This window comes from Xenopus laevis, chromosome 9_10L (assembly GCF_017654675.1).
Source record: "Xenopus laevis strain J_2021 chromosome 9_10L, Xenopus_laevis_v10.1, whole genome shotgun sequence".
Taxonomy (NCBI): domain Eukaryota; kingdom Metazoa; phylum Chordata; class Amphibia; order Anura; family Pipidae; genus Xenopus; species Xenopus laevis.
In genome coordinates this window covers 46,358,399-46,376,819 of record NC_054387.1, presented here as the reverse complement: position 1 = coordinate 46,376,819, position 18,421 = coordinate 46,358,399, and the positions used below count along the sequence as shown (strand labels likewise).

The 18,421-nt window shown below is 41.1% G+C and overlaps 1 protein-coding gene across 1 annotated transcript; it reads right to left on the bottom strand.

Moving 5' to 3' along the window:
* Nucleotides 1-1,597: 1,597 nt before the first annotated feature.
* rab37.L (RAB37, member RAS oncogene family L homeolog) lies at nucleotides 1,598-18,098 on the bottom strand. The gene is made up of 9 exons (XM_018235309.2): nucleotides 17,471-18,098; nucleotides 11,110-11,220; nucleotides 10,560-10,601; nucleotides 8,377-8,443; nucleotides 8,239-8,291; nucleotides 6,027-6,092; nucleotides 4,977-5,033; nucleotides 4,812-4,888; nucleotides 1,598-2,417 (listed from the first exon to the last, which is right to left on the bottom strand). Exons 1-9 carry the CDS (start codon nucleotides 17,552-17,554, stop codon nucleotides 2,318-2,320), a joined length of 657 nt encoding a protein of 218 aa, XP_018090798.1. The 5' UTR covers nucleotides 17,555-18,098; the 3' UTR covers nucleotides 1,598-2,317.
* Between the last annotated feature and the right edge of the window lie 323 nt (nucleotides 18,099-18,421).

Genomic DNA, 18,421 nt, shown 5'->3' with positions numbered 1-18,421 from the left:
CTCCCCAGTAGCCAGGCATGCACCTGCCCCCATAGAACTCCACTGCTTCTCATCAGGCCTGGACTGGGACTCTGTCATTTTAAGTACAAAGAGGCCCAAATAGCCCCACCAGCCCACTAAATAGTGTCTGTCTATGGCATCTTACAGCAGCACATCTGGCATTTGCCAGAATCCACAGATTGCCAGTCCGGGCCTGCTTCTCATGGTTGAGGCCCATAGCCAGGACCGCCATCAGAAATCACAGGGCTACATACAACAAAATTTCCTGGGCCCCCTGGGCTGCACCCACCGCAGGCCCGACCTACAGGTCTGCCCTCCCCACCCCACAGGTCCGCCCCCCCAAAAAAAAAATATTGGTGGCTAGGGTTCCCACATGTTAAAGGAGAAGGAAAGGTTAAAACTAAGTAAGCCTTATCAGAAAGGTCCATCTAAATATACCAGTGAACCCCCAAGGTAGTGCTGCTCTGAGTCCCCTGTCAAAAGAAACACTGCATATCTTTCCTTATATTGTGTACACATGGGCTTCTGTATCAGACTTCCTGCCTTCAGCTTAAACCTCATTGCCCTGGGCAAGAGCATGCTCAGTTTGCTCTTCTTCCCCACCCCCCTCCCTTCTCTACTGTAATCTGAGCCCAGAGCAGGGAGAGACTCAGGCAGGAAGTGATGTCACACCATGTTAATACTGCAACTCCTATCCTAAACAAACAGAGAGCTTCTAGAGCTGTTTACTCAGGTATGGTAAAGCATTCTACAGAATAAATATAGCATTCTAGCTTGCACTATTGCAGCTAATCTATTGGCAATAAAATGTCTCCGTAGCTTTCCTTCTCCTTTAATAAAAAATAAAAAGATATTGGTGGTCAGGGCCCCCCATAAAAAAACATTTGTGGCCAGGGCCCCCCCATTAAAAAATATTGGTGGCTAGGACCCCACATGAGAAAAAAAATTGGTGGCCAGGGCCCCTTAAACGTCCATGCCTTCCCGAAGTCAGAAGCTCTCAGAAAGATGGTGGGCCCGGCTAATCAAGTAAGTGGGGCGTGGCCGGGCCCCCCTTACCCTCGGGGCCCCCTACAACTCTCCCCCCTGTCCCCCCCTGATGGCGGCCCTGCCAGCGTACTGCAATGGTATTGTCCTAATGCAAACATGGCATATTCGAGAACAAGTAAAAAAAAAAACAGCCATCTTTCCAAAGTATACACACAGGTTTTTGGCTCCAACATAGCAAATCGATATTAAAAGGGAAGTTGACCTTATTAATTGTTAAGCAGTTGCTAGTGGTATAATTTTAAACCTTTATTTTAGTCGTTATTGTTGTGTTTCATTGATTTCCTCATATGCAGCCTCTTTCTCTATAATGTGCTATCTAATCACTTGGATTAGTGACCTCAGCAATCAGACGGCAGGCAAACTGTGAAGCTTGATTTGTATTGTAATTTCAGTTCAGCCCTGTCTTGTTTATCTTTTATTTTGACAATTACAGAAATGCCTGGTTGCCAGGGACGGGAAGTCTAGCAACCCGACAACAATTAAAAGATCAAACTTGAAAGGCAAATGATGTGAGATAATTAAAGACAAACAGAAAACATGACCACCAAAATTAACCAGAATTAGAATTACTTTATATAAAAGTAACCACATATCAATCACTCACAAAGTCTGCATGTGAGTGTGAGAAACACTCCTAGCATATTTGCATGTACATTTTATGGCATCTCATATTTATTTATGGTGTTGTAAAAAAAAAAAAAGCACAAAGAAAGTTCCTTGACCGTTCCTGTTTCCAGATTCCCCAAAGTCAATGCCAATATCTCAGCAGCATTTGCTGAAATCATATCCAAGGGCAGCAGGAACTGCCCCTTTAAACTACAATATGTAAACATGTGCCTGGCAGGCAACTTGGCACAGAAAAAAAGGGGTAAAGGGTAACATGGCACTGACACAAATGCTGCTGTTTGTAATGAGAACAGCACAGACCAGGGTGCTAAAAGTCTTTTTGGCACATATTTTCTTCAATAAAGTGCAAAGAGCTTCTCTGTACTTGGACGTATACCCAAAGACGGACACACGTGTTTGCTTAGGGTATCAGCATGCTTCATGGTTCTGGAATGTTTCTTATCGTGTGGGGAATGACGTGTGTCTCTTCCTCCTGATTATTGGGTTCCCTTTTTATTCCTGAGTTTGGCAGAGCCTGTGGGAGTTGAGTGCATTCTTATAATGGGGTGCGATTAGCATGTTATGGGGGGTGGCTCCTTTGTTCCAGATCTTAAAGTGCCAGTAGTGGCAAGGGGTGCTGTTTTATAGACTACCCCCTACCAAATCAGTTGGCACAGCAATTGTCCTTCTTCTTCTTGGAATCAATGTAATTATGGATCTGAAAGGAGCGTTCCTCCTTTACTGAAGCCCTCTCCTTTAGCTCCCTATAGCAGAAAAAGAAAATTTATACAGTGAACAGTAACAACAAAACCTTTGCTTACAGGAGAAAAAAAAAGCTTAATTTAAGAAGTAGGGTAGAAATGTACATTATATTTTGGACTTCTACACCAGCCCAAGGCAACCACAAAGATTTTTGCCTCTAAAGATGACTCAGTAGCTCCACATCTTCTTTTCTACTGATTTACTGCGCATGCTCCGCGCTGCTGTCACCTACCCAAAACACAATATACTGAATTTATATAATATAAATGTCACCATTAGTAAATAATTATTGCCACATGGCAGCTCAGAAACCAGCACAATTGGCATCAAAATGTAATAATCAGCCCGCTATCATCAGCTTATACGACAGGCAAACCTCATTTTCCGCTTAATGATTTGCGAAGACCCTTAAGATTCGCTTCTCAACAGCTACTCAAAGCACACTGAGCATGTGCGTGTCACTGACACTCCTAACAAAATCCAAGATGGTGAGCTCCTGTGACTACTTGATCATTACTACTATAGAAATGGTGAGCTCCTGTGACTACTTGATCATTACTACTATAGAAATGCTGATCCTGGGTTCAATAAGTTCAATATATACATTATAGCATTTTCAACCATATTCATTTTTTAATGTTTAGTTCTGACACTCCTAACAAAATCCAAGATGGTGAGCTCCTGTGACTACTTGATCATTACTACTATAGAAATGGTGAGCTCCTGTGACTACTTGATCATTGCTACTATAGAAATGCTGATCTTGGGTTCAATAAGTTCAATATATACATTATAGCATTTTCAACCATATTCATTTTTAACGTTTAGTTCTCCTTTAAACACTATGGATAGCATTATTCGATATATCTAACTATTCGATCTATCTTTTCCAAGGAAAAATATTCAGCACTATTTGATTATTCTCTGGGATGGAAGGGCCACATCAATGGTGCAATCTTAGGTTCCCATTCCCAGGCCTCCCTGAAAATAAATTGCCAAGGCTTCCCTCTGATCATATATAATTAATCAGTTTGCCCTGCATGCAAACTGCAGGCCTAAATTCCTCTGCTTTCAGTGTAACAGAAGGACACACACAGCCATAATAAATTACTAAAGAAAGCCAAATAAATAAGTATAATTTGAGGGTTGACCACAATTACTTCCTCAAGTGCTGAAATACAAAACCAGCAAACTCAGCTATTTTGAAGGAGAACTAAATCTGAAAATCTATTTTTTTCTTAAAGCAAAATACAATATAACTGAGCCATGTTTTCACCATTATTCACAACTGTGTTGCTTTCAGTCCAGCCCACTCCTTGCCCTTCTTTTTAGTTGACTGTGCACACTGATAGGTGCTGTAACTTTGCATCATACGGGCAGTAAAAGAATACAAATTGGTGCATTTTAGAGATTATAATTATCTGGTGTATATGCAATATGTAGTGCTATATATGATGCTTTCTATATTATTCAGGAGAATCGGGAGTAGGAGTTTATATTCTGATATATGTTTGGGTCAGGGGACTGAGTGGCCCATTCTTTGTTATATCATATTTATTATTATTAAATATAAATCAAACATTTTAGGGCTAGAAAATGAATGCCTCATAATGTTTCTGACTGTAACAATTATTTCCTCAGGAATAGTAAATTATGGAAATGACCTATCCAGAAGTAACAGTTTTTATTTGTGAAAGGAAAGCTACACAGGCAGTACACTGTTACAGATGAAATGTTTCAACAGGACCTGATCTTCCTCACCCAAATCCTATTAATAAATAACAGGGCCTCACAGCTTGTGACTCCTGGATTTGTAATCCCTCACGTCAGATTAAAGTCTAACTCTATTTGCTGCATGCAAAGCAATCACTGGTTAGACATTCAGCTCATGCAAACAATGAAGCACAAAAGGCAGGTCCTCTCTATATATTACAACTCTTTGGGCCAATCAAACTTCAGGGTTATTAGAGACAAGGAGGCCCATTTATCAAAGGTTGAATTTCGAATTCATTGGAATTTTTTTTAATTCAAATATACCCACAATTCAATTGGGAGGTTGTTTAAGAAAATTTTTTAATGTCTAACATCCGATCGAAAGTTCCTGAAAAGTCGTATTCGATTCGTATGAATCGAGTTTTTCTCCCGAAAAAAAAACTTGAATATCAGGAAGGCTATTAACATCTCCAAATGGCTCCAAATGACTTGTACATTGAACTCTGCAGGTTTTAAGTGGCGAATATTCGAATAAGGACCGTTTCCATGGTCGAGGTGTGATGAATCTCACATACAAATTTACATTCGAATAGGGGGATTAAAATTCGAATGTGTGAATTTTGAAACTCGAAAATTCGAATTTACTATTTGACCGTTGAAAAATTATTATTGCTGATACTCACTTTGCCACAGCTAAAAATGCCAGCTCTACATTGGCTCCACTCTTGGCACTCGTCTCCATGAAGGGCACTCCGTATTCCTGAGGTTGACATAAAGAGAAAGGGATGGTGGTTACAAAAGGAAAGACAAAACATTTAATTATTTAGCGACATTTTAAATATTCCAACCTTTGCCAGAGACTCCCCATCCTCAGTCCTTATGACCCGTGCTGCATCCACATCACTCTATAATCACAGGATATAGAAATTAGGTTGGGGACCCTGCACTCAACCAAACATTTGCAGTCTTCCAAGTGCATACAGTATAAAAGCCTTTCCATATGGGGGCACATATTCTATGAATGGTATAACCTGCACTTTTAGATAAGAAATATCTACATCTAAGCATTTAATTATCTTTAGGCAATCGATTGTATTTGTTTTATCATCTAGGTGCAATTTAATGGAGACTTATCAAAGTGATCCAGATAGATCTTTAATTAGTCCGTTAAATGCTTCACGTATCGGTAACTCCTGCAATTGATACAAAATTCTAACAATAGACTTGTTGCTTATATTTACAGACGATATATATACAGCAGCAACTGTAAACTTAAATTTAAAGGGGAACTATCGCGAAAATGAAGATTTTATATACGCTTCAGCACTCTGAAATAAGAAACTATGTAAATACAATCAATTAAATACTCTGCATCATTTCTGAAATAGTTTATGTTAACTATCCCTCTCTTAGCATCTGTTTCTCTTCATTCTGTCTTCATGCAGGAATTGGGTGTCAGATATTCATTGACAGTCAGATCCAATATATCTTATAGGGGGGCTTCCTTTCCTAGCAGATGTATTAGAGCTCATTCAAATTACTAATTCCAAAAATCTAAAATAGCTGCCTTTTTCACAAATTCTGTGCATGAGAGACATGATGCCTGGTGATTTTAATAGAGTGAGCTCTATACATCTATATGCTGAGAGAGGGATAGTGAACATAAACTTGATTATTTCAGCAGCAATGCAGCATATTAAATTGATTGTATTTAGAAAGTCTCTTATTTCAGGATGCTGAAGCTTATATTTCATTTTCACGATAGTTCCCCCTTTAAGTTGAACATTTAGCCTTAATTTATTTCTAGCCTTATACATGCACTTTTGAGCAAATTCCAGAAGACGGTGAGTAAGCTACACCACAGTGAGTTGTAAGTTTAGCAAGAAGTGGTAACGCACCTTGTTGCCAAGCAGAATGATGACCACATCCTTTTGTGCATATTCGGAAATATCCGTGAGCCAGGCCTAAGAAACGCAACAGGGGAGGGAGGTGAGTGTCACACAATAGACTGAGAACCTTGTGTAAAGAAACGCAGTTGACATATGGAGGTGTGTGCAGTAACAGAGAACTGGATGATGTAAGCAACATAGTTGGTGAGTAAGAACTATAGGCCTGACATTAAGTAACCTGTAACAGGCAGTGAGATATTGAACAAATGTCTGTTATTAGAGTAGTAGCACACGGGGGATTTTAATCACCACTTCCCCCCAGAGGAGAACAATGAAAACCCTCCCCCCAATCTTATTTAATTGACCCAAGTCACCAAAATGTTAGGCACCTGCCAGTGAATCCAACTAAGGGGTGGTTCACCTTTAAGTTTAGTTTTAGTATGTTATATAATGGCTAATTCTAAGCAACTTTTAAACAACTCAAAAACCACAAATAATAAAAAATGAAAACCAATTGGCAATTGTCTCCAAGTATCACACTAAATATCATACTAAAAGTTAATTTAAAGGTGAACAAACCCTTTAAGTTTTCTTCCAGCGCAGTGCTTCTTTTTTAAAAAAAATGTAAAAACAAAATAGTAAAGTAAAAATAGTAAAGCAGCCGATATCTTTCCTAGCACAGTACAGTAAAATCTGAAATCTGTGGATGTACAGGGTCATTTACTTTACTTCCAGTGCAAGTGTGCGCCCTTGATGCTCACTTAAATTGTTCAGTGTAAAAATTAAAACTGGCTAAATAGATAGGCTGTGCAAAATAAAAAATGTTTCTAATATAGTTAGTTAGCCAAAAATGTAATGTATAAAGGCTGGAGTGACTGGACGTCTAACATAATAGCCAGAACACTACTTCCTGCTTTTCAGCTCTCTTGGTTTACACTGACTGGTTACCCTGGCTACCAGGTAGTAACCAATCAGAGATTTGAGGGGGGCCACATGGGTCATATCTGTTGCTTTTGAATCTGAGCTGAATGCTGAGGATCAATTGTAAACTCGTTGAACAGATATGTACCATGTGGCCCCCCCTTCAAGTCGCTGACTAGCTCAGAGTTATAGAGCTGAAAAGCAGGAAGTTGTGTTCTGGCTATTATGTTAGACATCCAGTCGCTCCAGCCTTTATGCATTACATTTTTGCCTAACTAACTATATTAGAAATATTTTCTATTTTACACAGCATATCTATTTACCCAGTTTGTTTTGTCACACTGAACTGTTCCTTTAAAAAGTACTTGCGCCCCTAGGTAAATTCTACTCTGCTTTTCATGCCAGATTGCAAATCTAGTAGATGGACTGTCAAGAGGTGCAGGCAGCCCTGTCACTACTGCCTGCCTTGGGGCAAGTGGTAAGGACAGGGCCCAGATGCGGGCTGCTCCCCCTGGCGCTCCCTTGGGTGTCCCAAACATACCCAAGTTAGGAGGCAGGTGGAGGAATGCCTGCACCTTTTAGAACGATTGCTGCCTACTACAGGCAGTGCTCATCCAAGAGGCAAGCTGAAAGTCTCTACTCTTTAAAACATATTCCAGAGGCCTGCAGCAATATAGGTTTGGCACCACACAGTGTGCCAAAGTGCAAAAGAAATGACAGATTATAGCTTTGTTTTGCCCTTTGCATGGTAAGTGGTAATTTACCCCTGCTGAGGTATGACTGGGAAAGGTAAGAAATATTGCAGCAAGGTACTGCATTACCTTTTTTCCCTGGGTCTGTGCATTTTTTTCTAAAAAGAACACTGACACAGGGGGAAAGCTTAGCAATTTGATTCATTGGTGGGGTGCCAATATTTTAGGCACCCCAGGCTTTCCTTGTGTTTCAATGAGCACCATGGCTGATGCAAATGGAATGGTGACAGAAGGACCTCTGTGCCAATACTATTAGGAGCAATATACAGAGGAAAATATTCTGTGTGCCTTTACCCATAATATTGTCCTGGAGGCGGGTGCAGTGGGTAAAGACACAGCAGGGCCCATTATTTTCATGAAACAGGGGCACACACATATTCCTATATAAAAGGCGGGTGAGCAGATTTTTCAAATAGAATGTTACAGAGAAGAGGGTGGTGTAGTTTATATCAGCATGCTGGTTTTTTTGTAATCATGTTGTGTTAAGGATGTTGCAGTCATTGGGTGTGGAGTGTGTTTCTGGAAAGGGTGAGCAGATTAGCACATACCCGAATGTTGTCAAATGATGTTTTGCTTGTGATATCATAAAGCAAGAGCAGGGCTGCAAAAGGTTAAAAATGTAATATCAGACCTTCTGTCACTTAAACCCCTTGGATAGATGATGGCCTTACTGGCATACAACATACCCTGCGCATCCCTGTAGTAAGCATGTGTCACACTACGGAATCTCTCCTGACCGGCTGTATCCCAGATCTGGGAAGCATAAAACAAACAGAGATTGCATAACAATCATGTACTACCCGCCACAAACACTTTCTAGTCGAACAGTCACTGGAAGATGCAGGATTGTGGGAGCTGTAGTTTATGATGCAAACTGAAGATCAGGGGGAAAATATTGGGATGTTTGTTGATTGGCAACACCAGCACCTCCTAGTGGGCAGAGATAATCTACATCATAATCTACATTGTATTAACTCACACTTGTCCCTTTCTTCTGTTTCCGACTCCCAACAACCCTTCATCAAACAGCATACAGGAGCCTGAAACCAATGCCACCCCCTTCAACTTTCCACAAATGTTTTCTCTACAACAGAAAAGATGAAATTCCGGTTAGAAAACCAGATTTTCAGCCCTTAAAGTTACTGGGGGTGGCAAAAAGTGTCCCCTGAGGCAAGTGTTTAACTTTGCACTATGGCTGAAATGGGAGTCCGTGTGTATTACATGAAGAATGAAGCTAATGGGGAGGCTGTGTATCATGAAAAGAGAGGTCATGTGAAGAATACCCCACAAGATGGCCCCATGGGGAGATTAACTATTACATGAGGAGTGAAACTGATATAGAAAGTATAACACAAATAGTGAAGTTCACTGTGAGTAGTGAGGTCAAGTAAGTAATATTCCACAAATAAAGATATTTGGCTCAACAAGGGTGATGTGAAGAGTGATTATCACAAGTGAAGCAGATGGGGAGAATGATTATGATGCAAGGCTATTATATTATAAGAATATTATAAAAGCAAATAGGCCAATGGGGAGTATAACCAGGGTGCCATCAGGGAGTATAGTTGTCTCGGGCTTAAACGGGGGCAACGGCTGTGCTGCTCTTTTAAATGTTGCCGAACAAGAAACGACGATCAGAAAAGTCGAAGAGACAAAGATCAGAAGAGACGAAGACCCAAAGCCACTAAAAGGAGCCAAATCCGTGAAAGCCGCCACAGAAAACCAAAGAAGTTTTTTAACTTGTAGGGGGAAGGTCCTGGCCACAAATTATGGGTTTTTTTAACTTTTAATGGGGGGTCCCTGACCACCAATCGTTTTTTTTAACTTGTAGGTGAAAACCTGGGGGGATGTCTGTGGCGGGCCTGTGGTGGAGCTGGCCCCCATGATTTCTGATGGCAGGCTTCACAGGAGGTGTGAAGCCAACGGGGAGAGTAAGCATCACACAAGAAGTGAATCTGATGAGTGAGGATGATGAAGATGAAGCATATAGGGAGAGTAAGTATCAAGGCTAATTTGGAGGGTAAGTATCACACAAAAAACAGGCTGATGGAGGAGAGAAGCTGATAGGGAGAGTAAGTATCATACAAAGAAAAAGGTTGGTGAAGGAGTGAAGTTGATATGGAGAGTAAGTATCACACAAGGAAATAGACTAATGGAGCAGTAAAGCTGATAGGGGGAGTAAGTATTACATAAGTATTTAGGCTGATGGAGGAGTGAAGCTGATAGGGAGAGTAAGTATCACACAAGGAAATAGACTAATGGAGCAGTAAAGCTTATAGGGGGAGTAAGCATTACATGAGTATATAGGCTGATGGATGAGTGAAGCTGATAGGGAGAGTAAGTATCACGCAAGGAAATAGACTGATGGATGAGTGAAGCTGATAGGGAGAGTAAGTATCACGCAAGGAAATAGACTAATGGAGCAGTAAAGCTGATAGGGGGAGTAAGTATTACATTAGTATATAGGCCGATGGATGAGTGAAGCTGATAGGAAGAGTAAGTATCACACAAGGAAATAAGATGATGGAGGAGTGAAGCTTATAGGGAGAGTATCATAAGGAAATAAGATGACGGAGGAGTGGAGCTGATAGGGACAGTAAGTATCACAAGGAAATAAGATGATGGAGGTGTGAAGCTGATAGGGACAGTAACACAAGGAAACCGACTGATGGAGGAGTGAAGCTGATAGGGAGTGTCACATAAGAATAAAGGCTGGTGTTAGATTTCAGTGAGACATATTATTGATGTGCATAATCTTGTGTATTTAATTGACCACTGGCTAAATATGAAACACAAGATAATTTTCCTTTGAATGCAAATCTCATAACATTTATCTTGTTAGATATACATACATTTCTTTGCTACTTACCTGTAATTTCACTTTTAGTCCATCCACAGTAACAATCTTATACTGAAAAAAGGAACAAAGGATATACACGTAAACATGAAATGGGAATTCCTCATGGCTAACACCTAAAGAGAGCACCACGAACATCAGCATTATTCATTTTACCCCCATCATGCTAGCCACATACGGTAACTGAAAATGACTGATAATCCTCATACCATGGGCATTGGGTAAGAATATTTTGGCTTGGCTGAAATAATAACTGTTGGTGTATATGGTGGATAGAACCAGTGGCAAAGGATGATGTTCCTGACTGTACATGCATTGACTGTCTGCAGACTGCCTTTCCTACAGACTATTAAATCAACAATCTTTATATTAATTATATTAATATAAATTATATTAATGATTGTTTCTCTATATGCAAAGTATTGGCCATACCACCAGATATATAACTATATTTCTATGGGGCCTTCACTAAGGTGCTTGCCTTAACAACCAATGCCAATGGCACATGTATCTTATCTCCCTTATGCCCTTAAGTCGCCATTTTGGCTCTATCTTTTCTCACCCTAAAGTCAATGCCAACTGTGGCCAGAAAGGCTCCTGAAAGAAATGCCCCATCTCTGAACTGGATAAGGAAGCAGGTTTTTCCCACACCAGAGTCTCCCAGGAGCATGACCTGAGAAAAAAGATACACAGTGTTAACTCCACATGGCCTGAAGAGAAGGAGGTGTCGGGGTGGAATCAGAATGGGAAGTAGAAAAAAAGGGGGTAGTAAGGAAGGGTGAGTGAGAAGAGGTGAAGTATAAAACTGCTTAAAGGGATTGAGATAACTTTTAGCAAAAATTCAAGAAAGCAGACGGCACTTCTGAAACTGGGGTTTATTGGAGTACCTGCTGGTAACACCTGACGCGTTTCGGGAGTTATCCCTTAATCATAGGTAAGCCAACTTTTAGTATGATGTAGAAAGTGATATGACACTGAGACATTTTGCAATTGGTTTTCATTTTTTATTATTTAAGTTTTTTGAGTTATTTAGCTTTTTATTCAGGAGCTCTTCAATTTGCATTCTAAGCAATCGGGTAACTAGGATCCAAATTACCCTAGCAACCATGCATTGATTCGAACAAGAGACTGGAATATGAATAGGAGAGGCCTGAATAGAAAGATGATGAATAAACATTAACAATAACAATACATGTGTAGCCTTACAGAGCATTTGCTTTTTTAAAGGGGCCAGAGATGCCCATTTGAAAGCTGCAAAGAGTCAGAAGAAAAAAGCTAATAATTATAAAACTATTAAAAATAAGTAAGGAAAACCAATTGAAAAGTTGCTTTGAATTGGCCATTCTATAACATACTAAAAGTTACCTTAAAGATGAACCACCCCTTTAATACCACCTATGCACAACAACTATGGGGCTAGAGAAATTCCTACCATAAATACACCATACAATATCAAATGTGATTGGTAGTTCTACATAAACTGGTAGGACGTGGCCAACTACCTCTGTCACAGAGCAATGGCTTATTCTCTACCCCTCCTTAGTCACACAGATAGGTGCATAATCACCTCACTCCTCCCTGATGTAAAACACGGAGCTGAAATGTTACAACTGTTAAATACCAACAGGAGGCAGGGCCATCCTCACTGTCACTTAACTCTTGTAACAAGTCCTCCTAATGCTCACTCTCTGTGAAGTGGCAAGTAGGTGCAAGTGTCCTGGATGCACAAATTATGGGATCCCACTGATCGGTACATTTAATTAGTGTTAAAAGGTCAGCAATAAACAAAGTAATTAATACTAGTTTGTTCAGACAGTGCAGGGAAGGGTGAGATGTTGCCTTTAGTAACAGTGGGGATAATAGTCTCTGGGAAGGGATTGTGACTGTGGGATAGCAGGTATAGTAGGGATGGATGGTGTCTATAGTAACAGTGGGATAATAGTCTCTGGGAAGGGACTGTGGGATAGCAGGTATAGTAGGGAGAGATGGTGCCTATAGTAACAGTGGGATAATAGTCTCTGGGACTGGGACTGTGGGATAGCAGGTATAGTAGGGAGAGATGGTACCTATAGTAGCAGTGGGATAATAGTCTCTGGGAAGGAAATGTGGCTGTGGGATAGCAGGTATAGCAGGGAGAGATGGTGCCTTTAGTAACAGTGAGATAATAGTCTCTGGGAAGGGACTGTGGGATAGCAGGTATAGTAGGGAGAGATGGTGCCTATAGTAACAGTAGGATAATAGTCTCTGGGAAGGAACTGTGGCTGTGGGATAGCAGGTATAGAAGGGAGAAATGATGATAAAATAGCACTTTATATCTGTGCAGCCCAACCTATATCCCTTTTCTGTGTCAGCCCCTAGCACCCACTGCCAGAATTTGCAGTTCAACAACGTAGGCTAATGGCACACGTTGTGTTATCTCAGTAGAAAAAAGCTACCAGGAAACACCTATTTGGCTCCTTCCAATCCATTTACATGTGTGCGTATATTCACAAAAGGGCAATCTGCCAGTCACTGCATACTCAGGGTAGATAGTAGGGAGAAAATGCACACTTTGGGCCAGAATTTGCCATAAGCAAACAAGCCATATGCCATAAGCTATAGTTTTAGACAACTGCACTTTATATGAACAATGGGACCCAGCAAAATCAATAGACAGCCCTATAAAAAAACAAATACCCATAGGTACGTACTGGGGTAACTCTGGAATGCAAAGAGTCCATAAATAACTCTAAACAACTGACCTATATATCGAAAGAATTACTTAGCAATAAGATACTAGAAGCAACTTCCCCTGGAACCAGGAAGTAAAGCAAGTTCCTTTTATTAAGCACTTTTGCTTTCTTGCAAAAAAAAAAAAAATAACAAACTCAAATTCAGTTATGTAGAAAACAAAAAGGGGTAGTTCGCTCTTAAGTTTAGTAGGTTACAGAATGGCCTAGTTTTAGCAACTTTCTATTGGTCTTCCTTTTTGCCTTTTTGGTTGTTCCTATTTGCCGGAATCACTGATTATTGCTCTTTGATCCTGCAATTTTGTTATTGTTTCTTTTTATGATTTATCTTTCTATTCAGGCTTCCTCCTATTTATCTTGCAATCTCTCATTCAAACCACTGTCTTGTTGCTAGGGTAACTGGGACCCTAGCAACCAGACAGCTGCTGGAATTCCAAACTGGAGACCTAATGAACAAAAAGCTTAATAATTCAAAATCCATAAGAAAATGAGGACGAGTTGAGGATTGTCTCAAAATATAACTAAACTGCCCACTTTAATACATCTCATTAATAAAGAAAATTGGAAAAGTTTAGAGGGGTAATTTACAGAAGGCAAAAGCAATAAGGGGGTGCAAAAGCACACACCTTGGTGCTCATTCTAAAAGCACTTGCCATAGGGCAGGCAATAAGTACAAGGGCCTGTGAGCTAATTTGTATGTTGGAATAAAGCACAAGTAAGGGGACGAGTAGAGGGTGGGACAGAGGATGACGTGGAGGCAGATTTATCAATGGTTGAATTTCGAATTCATGTGAGTTTTTTAAAACGCTAATAAATTAGATTTTCTTCGAAATTCAATTGGGGATTATTTATTAATAAAATCAGATATAGGACGAATTTTAGGGACCCAAAAACTCAAAACGAATTCAACCAAACTCAATTCGAGTTTTTTTTTTCTCCCATTGACATATACATTAATTTGGCAGGTTTTAGGTTTCAAATTCAAAGGGCCAGAGTTTGCTAAATCTCGAAAACAAATCAAATTAGAATTTTTAAAATTAGAATTCGATCTTTAATAAATCTGCTCCGTCTTATGTGTCTAATCCAGGCAGCACTTAACTAGTCATGGGGGGACACAATCAGTGGGGTAACTACAATACAGCTGACTCTGTGGCCATGGGGGGCCCAGACTAGTGGGTCTGCTGTATTGTACTCCCCCTCACTGATGCAATTTTTGCAGCCAAACTTTGCCACCCCCCACAAATAAGCAAGCACCAGGTGGCTGACCGGCAAACATGTTGGGGGGGCACGTAGCACATATGGCTCTCCTGAAGATTTTTGTTGCAGGGGAGTCACTGGACACATGTCAAGAGTAGGGTGCAAAGTGTAAAATAATGAAGCAATCTACTGTGTTTTTGCACTTTGCACCCTGCCCTGTATATATATGTGAGCACCTAAAATCAATGTACAGTAAATAAATACCCCATACTTAACAAGTCACCATAGTGTATTTGATCGACATTTTTTTACACGGCTCGAAAAATAGGTGGCAAATTGTGGGAGAATATATTTCATTGTAAGTGTGTATACACATGGACTACCTATGGACTGTACAGAAGGAATGTGTGAAACACACACACACACAACTATGACATATTACAATAGGATCCATCACAGAGAGTTGTGCTACATGCACAATTTATATTAACAAGAACATGTCACATGCTCGGTCTCCTGGTAACTGCAGAGACAGGACGAACTGTCGGAACCGCAGCATCCGACCTCAAGAGCCACATGATATGAGATTAACCCACTCACTGCCAACTGTAGAGCCCAGTATTGTTAAGTGTGTTACACCAACACTGGCCTCAATTTGTTTTTCAACCTGATTATTTTTTAAAAACACAAGGATGGAGAGTACAAAAATGCACACAGGCCATCAGTAATGGATTCTGGGAGATGTAGTTCAGCTGAACATACAGATAAGTTATTGGCGGGAGGATGGCAGATATAGTCCTGTGGCCTGCAATTTTACTTGGGGGGGGGAACAGAAAAAACATTTTGTGGGAGAGACTGGGCCCTTAAAGTTACGCCACTGGTAAAACAGAAGATAATAAAAAGATGTAAAGGTGTAAAAGAAGTTTTTATTGCGACCCACACACCCATCCAGCATTTTATCCCACCTCAAAGATTCTACCCTGTAGTACAGAATTAAAAAGCTATTAAAAAAGTATAGTAAGACGTGGATTTGGGTGCAGGTTACATTTGCATAGTCAGCAGGGTAGTGCCCGGCCAATAGGTAACTGTGCCCAACGCAAGCCCCCAGCCATCATCTGCCCACGCCTGCCTGCTTAATTTTTTTACTATTAACATATTTAAAGGTCCCACCCCTTCCTGCTTAATTTTTTTACTATTAACATATTTGGCTGCCCCCTTGCTCGTTACCTAATCACCTCCACAGCAATAATCTCCCTACCCCAATTAGAAACTTACACAACAAATCCCCCGACTCCTACTTTTTGATGCTAGAGTGACAGGAGGCAGAACAGGTATGTGCGTTGGGTTCAAGGTTCCCCCACATAGGCACATGGCTATTTTGCCTATCCCTAGACTGATGGGGTGGCCAGGATGTGTAGGGGCCCAGTGGGACGATGGCTGACTTGCATTGTATTATATATTTATAAAAATATCTTATTCTCAGCACTTGGAGGGGGGGGTGCTAAAATGATTTTGAAGTAACTGTTACCCCAGGATTGCTGACAGAGTAGCTCTAAAAGGAAATGCTGATCCAAACACCTGCCATCTGCAGTCTAAAAAAATAATAGCAGAAAACAACAGAAAATGATTGTAAATTGCAGAAGTGTTCAGAGGAGCACTCTGAGCCAGGTTTATATCATCTTACTGTAAATGTCATTCCTGGGAAGAATGGCAGAGACACAGTGGTAAGGAGGCGTCTCTCAAACATGGGTGTCCCTTAGTTTTTCTGAGCAGGAAATGCCAGACAATTGTTATTGTTTCCCAGAATGTCCCTCAGTGTAATGTCCCCATCAAAGCACTTTTATAAATAGAAGGCTACACTGTGCTGTGTTGGACATAGGGGACCCCACTGAACACTGTATCCCCTATGCAGAAGTTCTAGTATGGATGACATATATGCAGAGGCGTAAGGATATGGGAAGCAGACTCTGCAAATGTGTGTGTGTGCGTATGTGTGTGTATGTATGTGTGTGTACGGGGGGAAGGGGTCGGAAAATTCAGAGGGCTTATGGGTGTTTTCTGATGAACCTGAACAACTTGAGCAAATCTGGGTGTGTATTCACCAGGAACCTAGTACAGACAGAAGCAGGGGCGTAACTATAGAGGAAGCAGACCCTGCGGCTGCAGCGGGGCCCAGGAGGTATAGGGGCCCGATGGGCCCTAATTCATATAAAATTTCAATAAATATTGGAGAAACATGGATTTTTTTACCCTGCTCGATTGACATCTGGCCGCGTTCTGGCCAGATATCTTTCGGGGACGCCCGTCTGATGGCCCCACACATGGGCCAATAAGCTGCCGACTCTCCCGAATTTTTAATACAGAAAGCTGGCAACCTTAACTCATTATGCCTCTTGGGGCCATTGAGTAGAGTATCCCTGTATCCCTTGAAAAGCAATCATCTATACCAGGAACAAAATATGTGTGTGTGTGTGTGTGTGTGTGTGTGTGTGTGTGTGTGTGTGTGTGTGTGTGTGTGTGTGTGTGTGTGTGTGTGTGTGTGTGTGTGTGTGTGTGTGTGTGTGTGTGTGTATATATATATATATATATATATATGATGTAAAGTCTGTAAAGTGCTGTGGAGTATGTCAGCATATATAAATGTATATAGATGAAATAGAGAGTATATCCAGAGAGGACAGTATATGCAGGACTGTGCAGGTGTATATATATATATATATATATATATATATATATCAGGAACACAGTATACAATGTTAGTTAGGACTGTATGTACAAAGGGAGAAGTTATAGCTATATAATATTATACACACAGATAGTACAGTAGGTTCTGCGCTGTGCACGTGTATGTATAATGGGAATAATCGGGTATATAGAGCTGTGACAGGTGCATCTCTGAGCTGCAGGTGGATAGAAGATAACCAGCGAGCGCAGGCGATACGTTACAGACAAACAGAGGCTGAATGATAACACAAGACATATCAATAAATACAGCACCTTGCAGGTCATGTCACAGCCGGCTTGGCCAGTGTTCGGGCTGACGGATTGGGGGGCGCCGGATTCCGGACATTCTCCATTCATGTTTGCTGACAACTCTTTGGGTCAAATTGGGACCCAAACCAGGAACTGGGCGGAGACAAACAGTGACCCATCCTAGAGGGGCGGGATTCGTTCAGACTCTCAGTGGGTTATTCGGCACGCCCACCTGTCGGGCGCTTAGTGTAAAGTGACAGGTAGCGAGGTGACAGGAGGGTTGGTGTATTGATTTTTCCAGCCTGATAGTGGTACAGCCGGGCTCCCCCTACCTGTTTGCGCCCTCCCGCTCTCTATATAAATGATGAGTGCGTAGTCATGTGTAGAGCGGTGCCACTTAGTGTGAGGGTATAGACTGTCGCCTCTGCGTGCCACGTTGCCCTTTCTCGTGTTCTTTCTAATGGAATTCCTGTGTTTCTTTCGCTTCATTCCATCTTCCCCTCTTTAGAATAGTTGCCTTCTTTCTAGTCATCTGTCTCTTTCCTCATCTTCTTCCCCCATGTCATCCGGTTGTTTCACTGCAGAGAGCAGCCAATGATGAATGTTTGCAGCAGCCACACACCCAAAGAGTGAAGGAAATCGGTGTTTGTGGCTATTCAAGAGACATCCTGAGTCATTTATATGTGGGCAGTAACCCATGGCAACCAATCAAATACTTGTACTCACTGTTCTACCTGCAGCGGGCTGAAAAATACCAATCACTGATTGGTTGCTATGGTTTACTTCCCATAGATACTAGGGATGCACCGAATCCACTTTTTTCGTTTCGACCGAATCCTTCGTGAAAGATTCGGGCGAATACCGAACCCTAATTTGCATATGCAAATTAGGGGTTGGAAGGGGGAAACATTTTTACTTCCTTGTTTTGCATATGCAAATTCAGATTCGGTTCAGCCGGGCAGAAGGATTCGGCCG

What these genes read in the sequence shown, in the direction of transcription:
- rab37.L (XM_018235309.2), bottom strand. Translation starts at nt 17,554, where the DNA reads ATGAATGGAGAATGTCCGGAATCCGGCGCCCCCCAATCCGTCAGCCCG. An exon ending in TTACTACAGGGATGCGCAGG is followed by an intron (nt 8,292 to 8,376) that starts GTATGTTGTATG and finishes AACCTTTTGCAG; the next exon opens with CCCTGCTCTTGCTTTATGAT. An exon ending in ATGGGGAGTCTCTGGCAAAG is followed by an intron (nt 4,889 to 4,976) that starts GTTGGAATATTT and finishes TGTCAACCTCAG; the next exon opens with GAATACGGAGTGCCCTTCAT.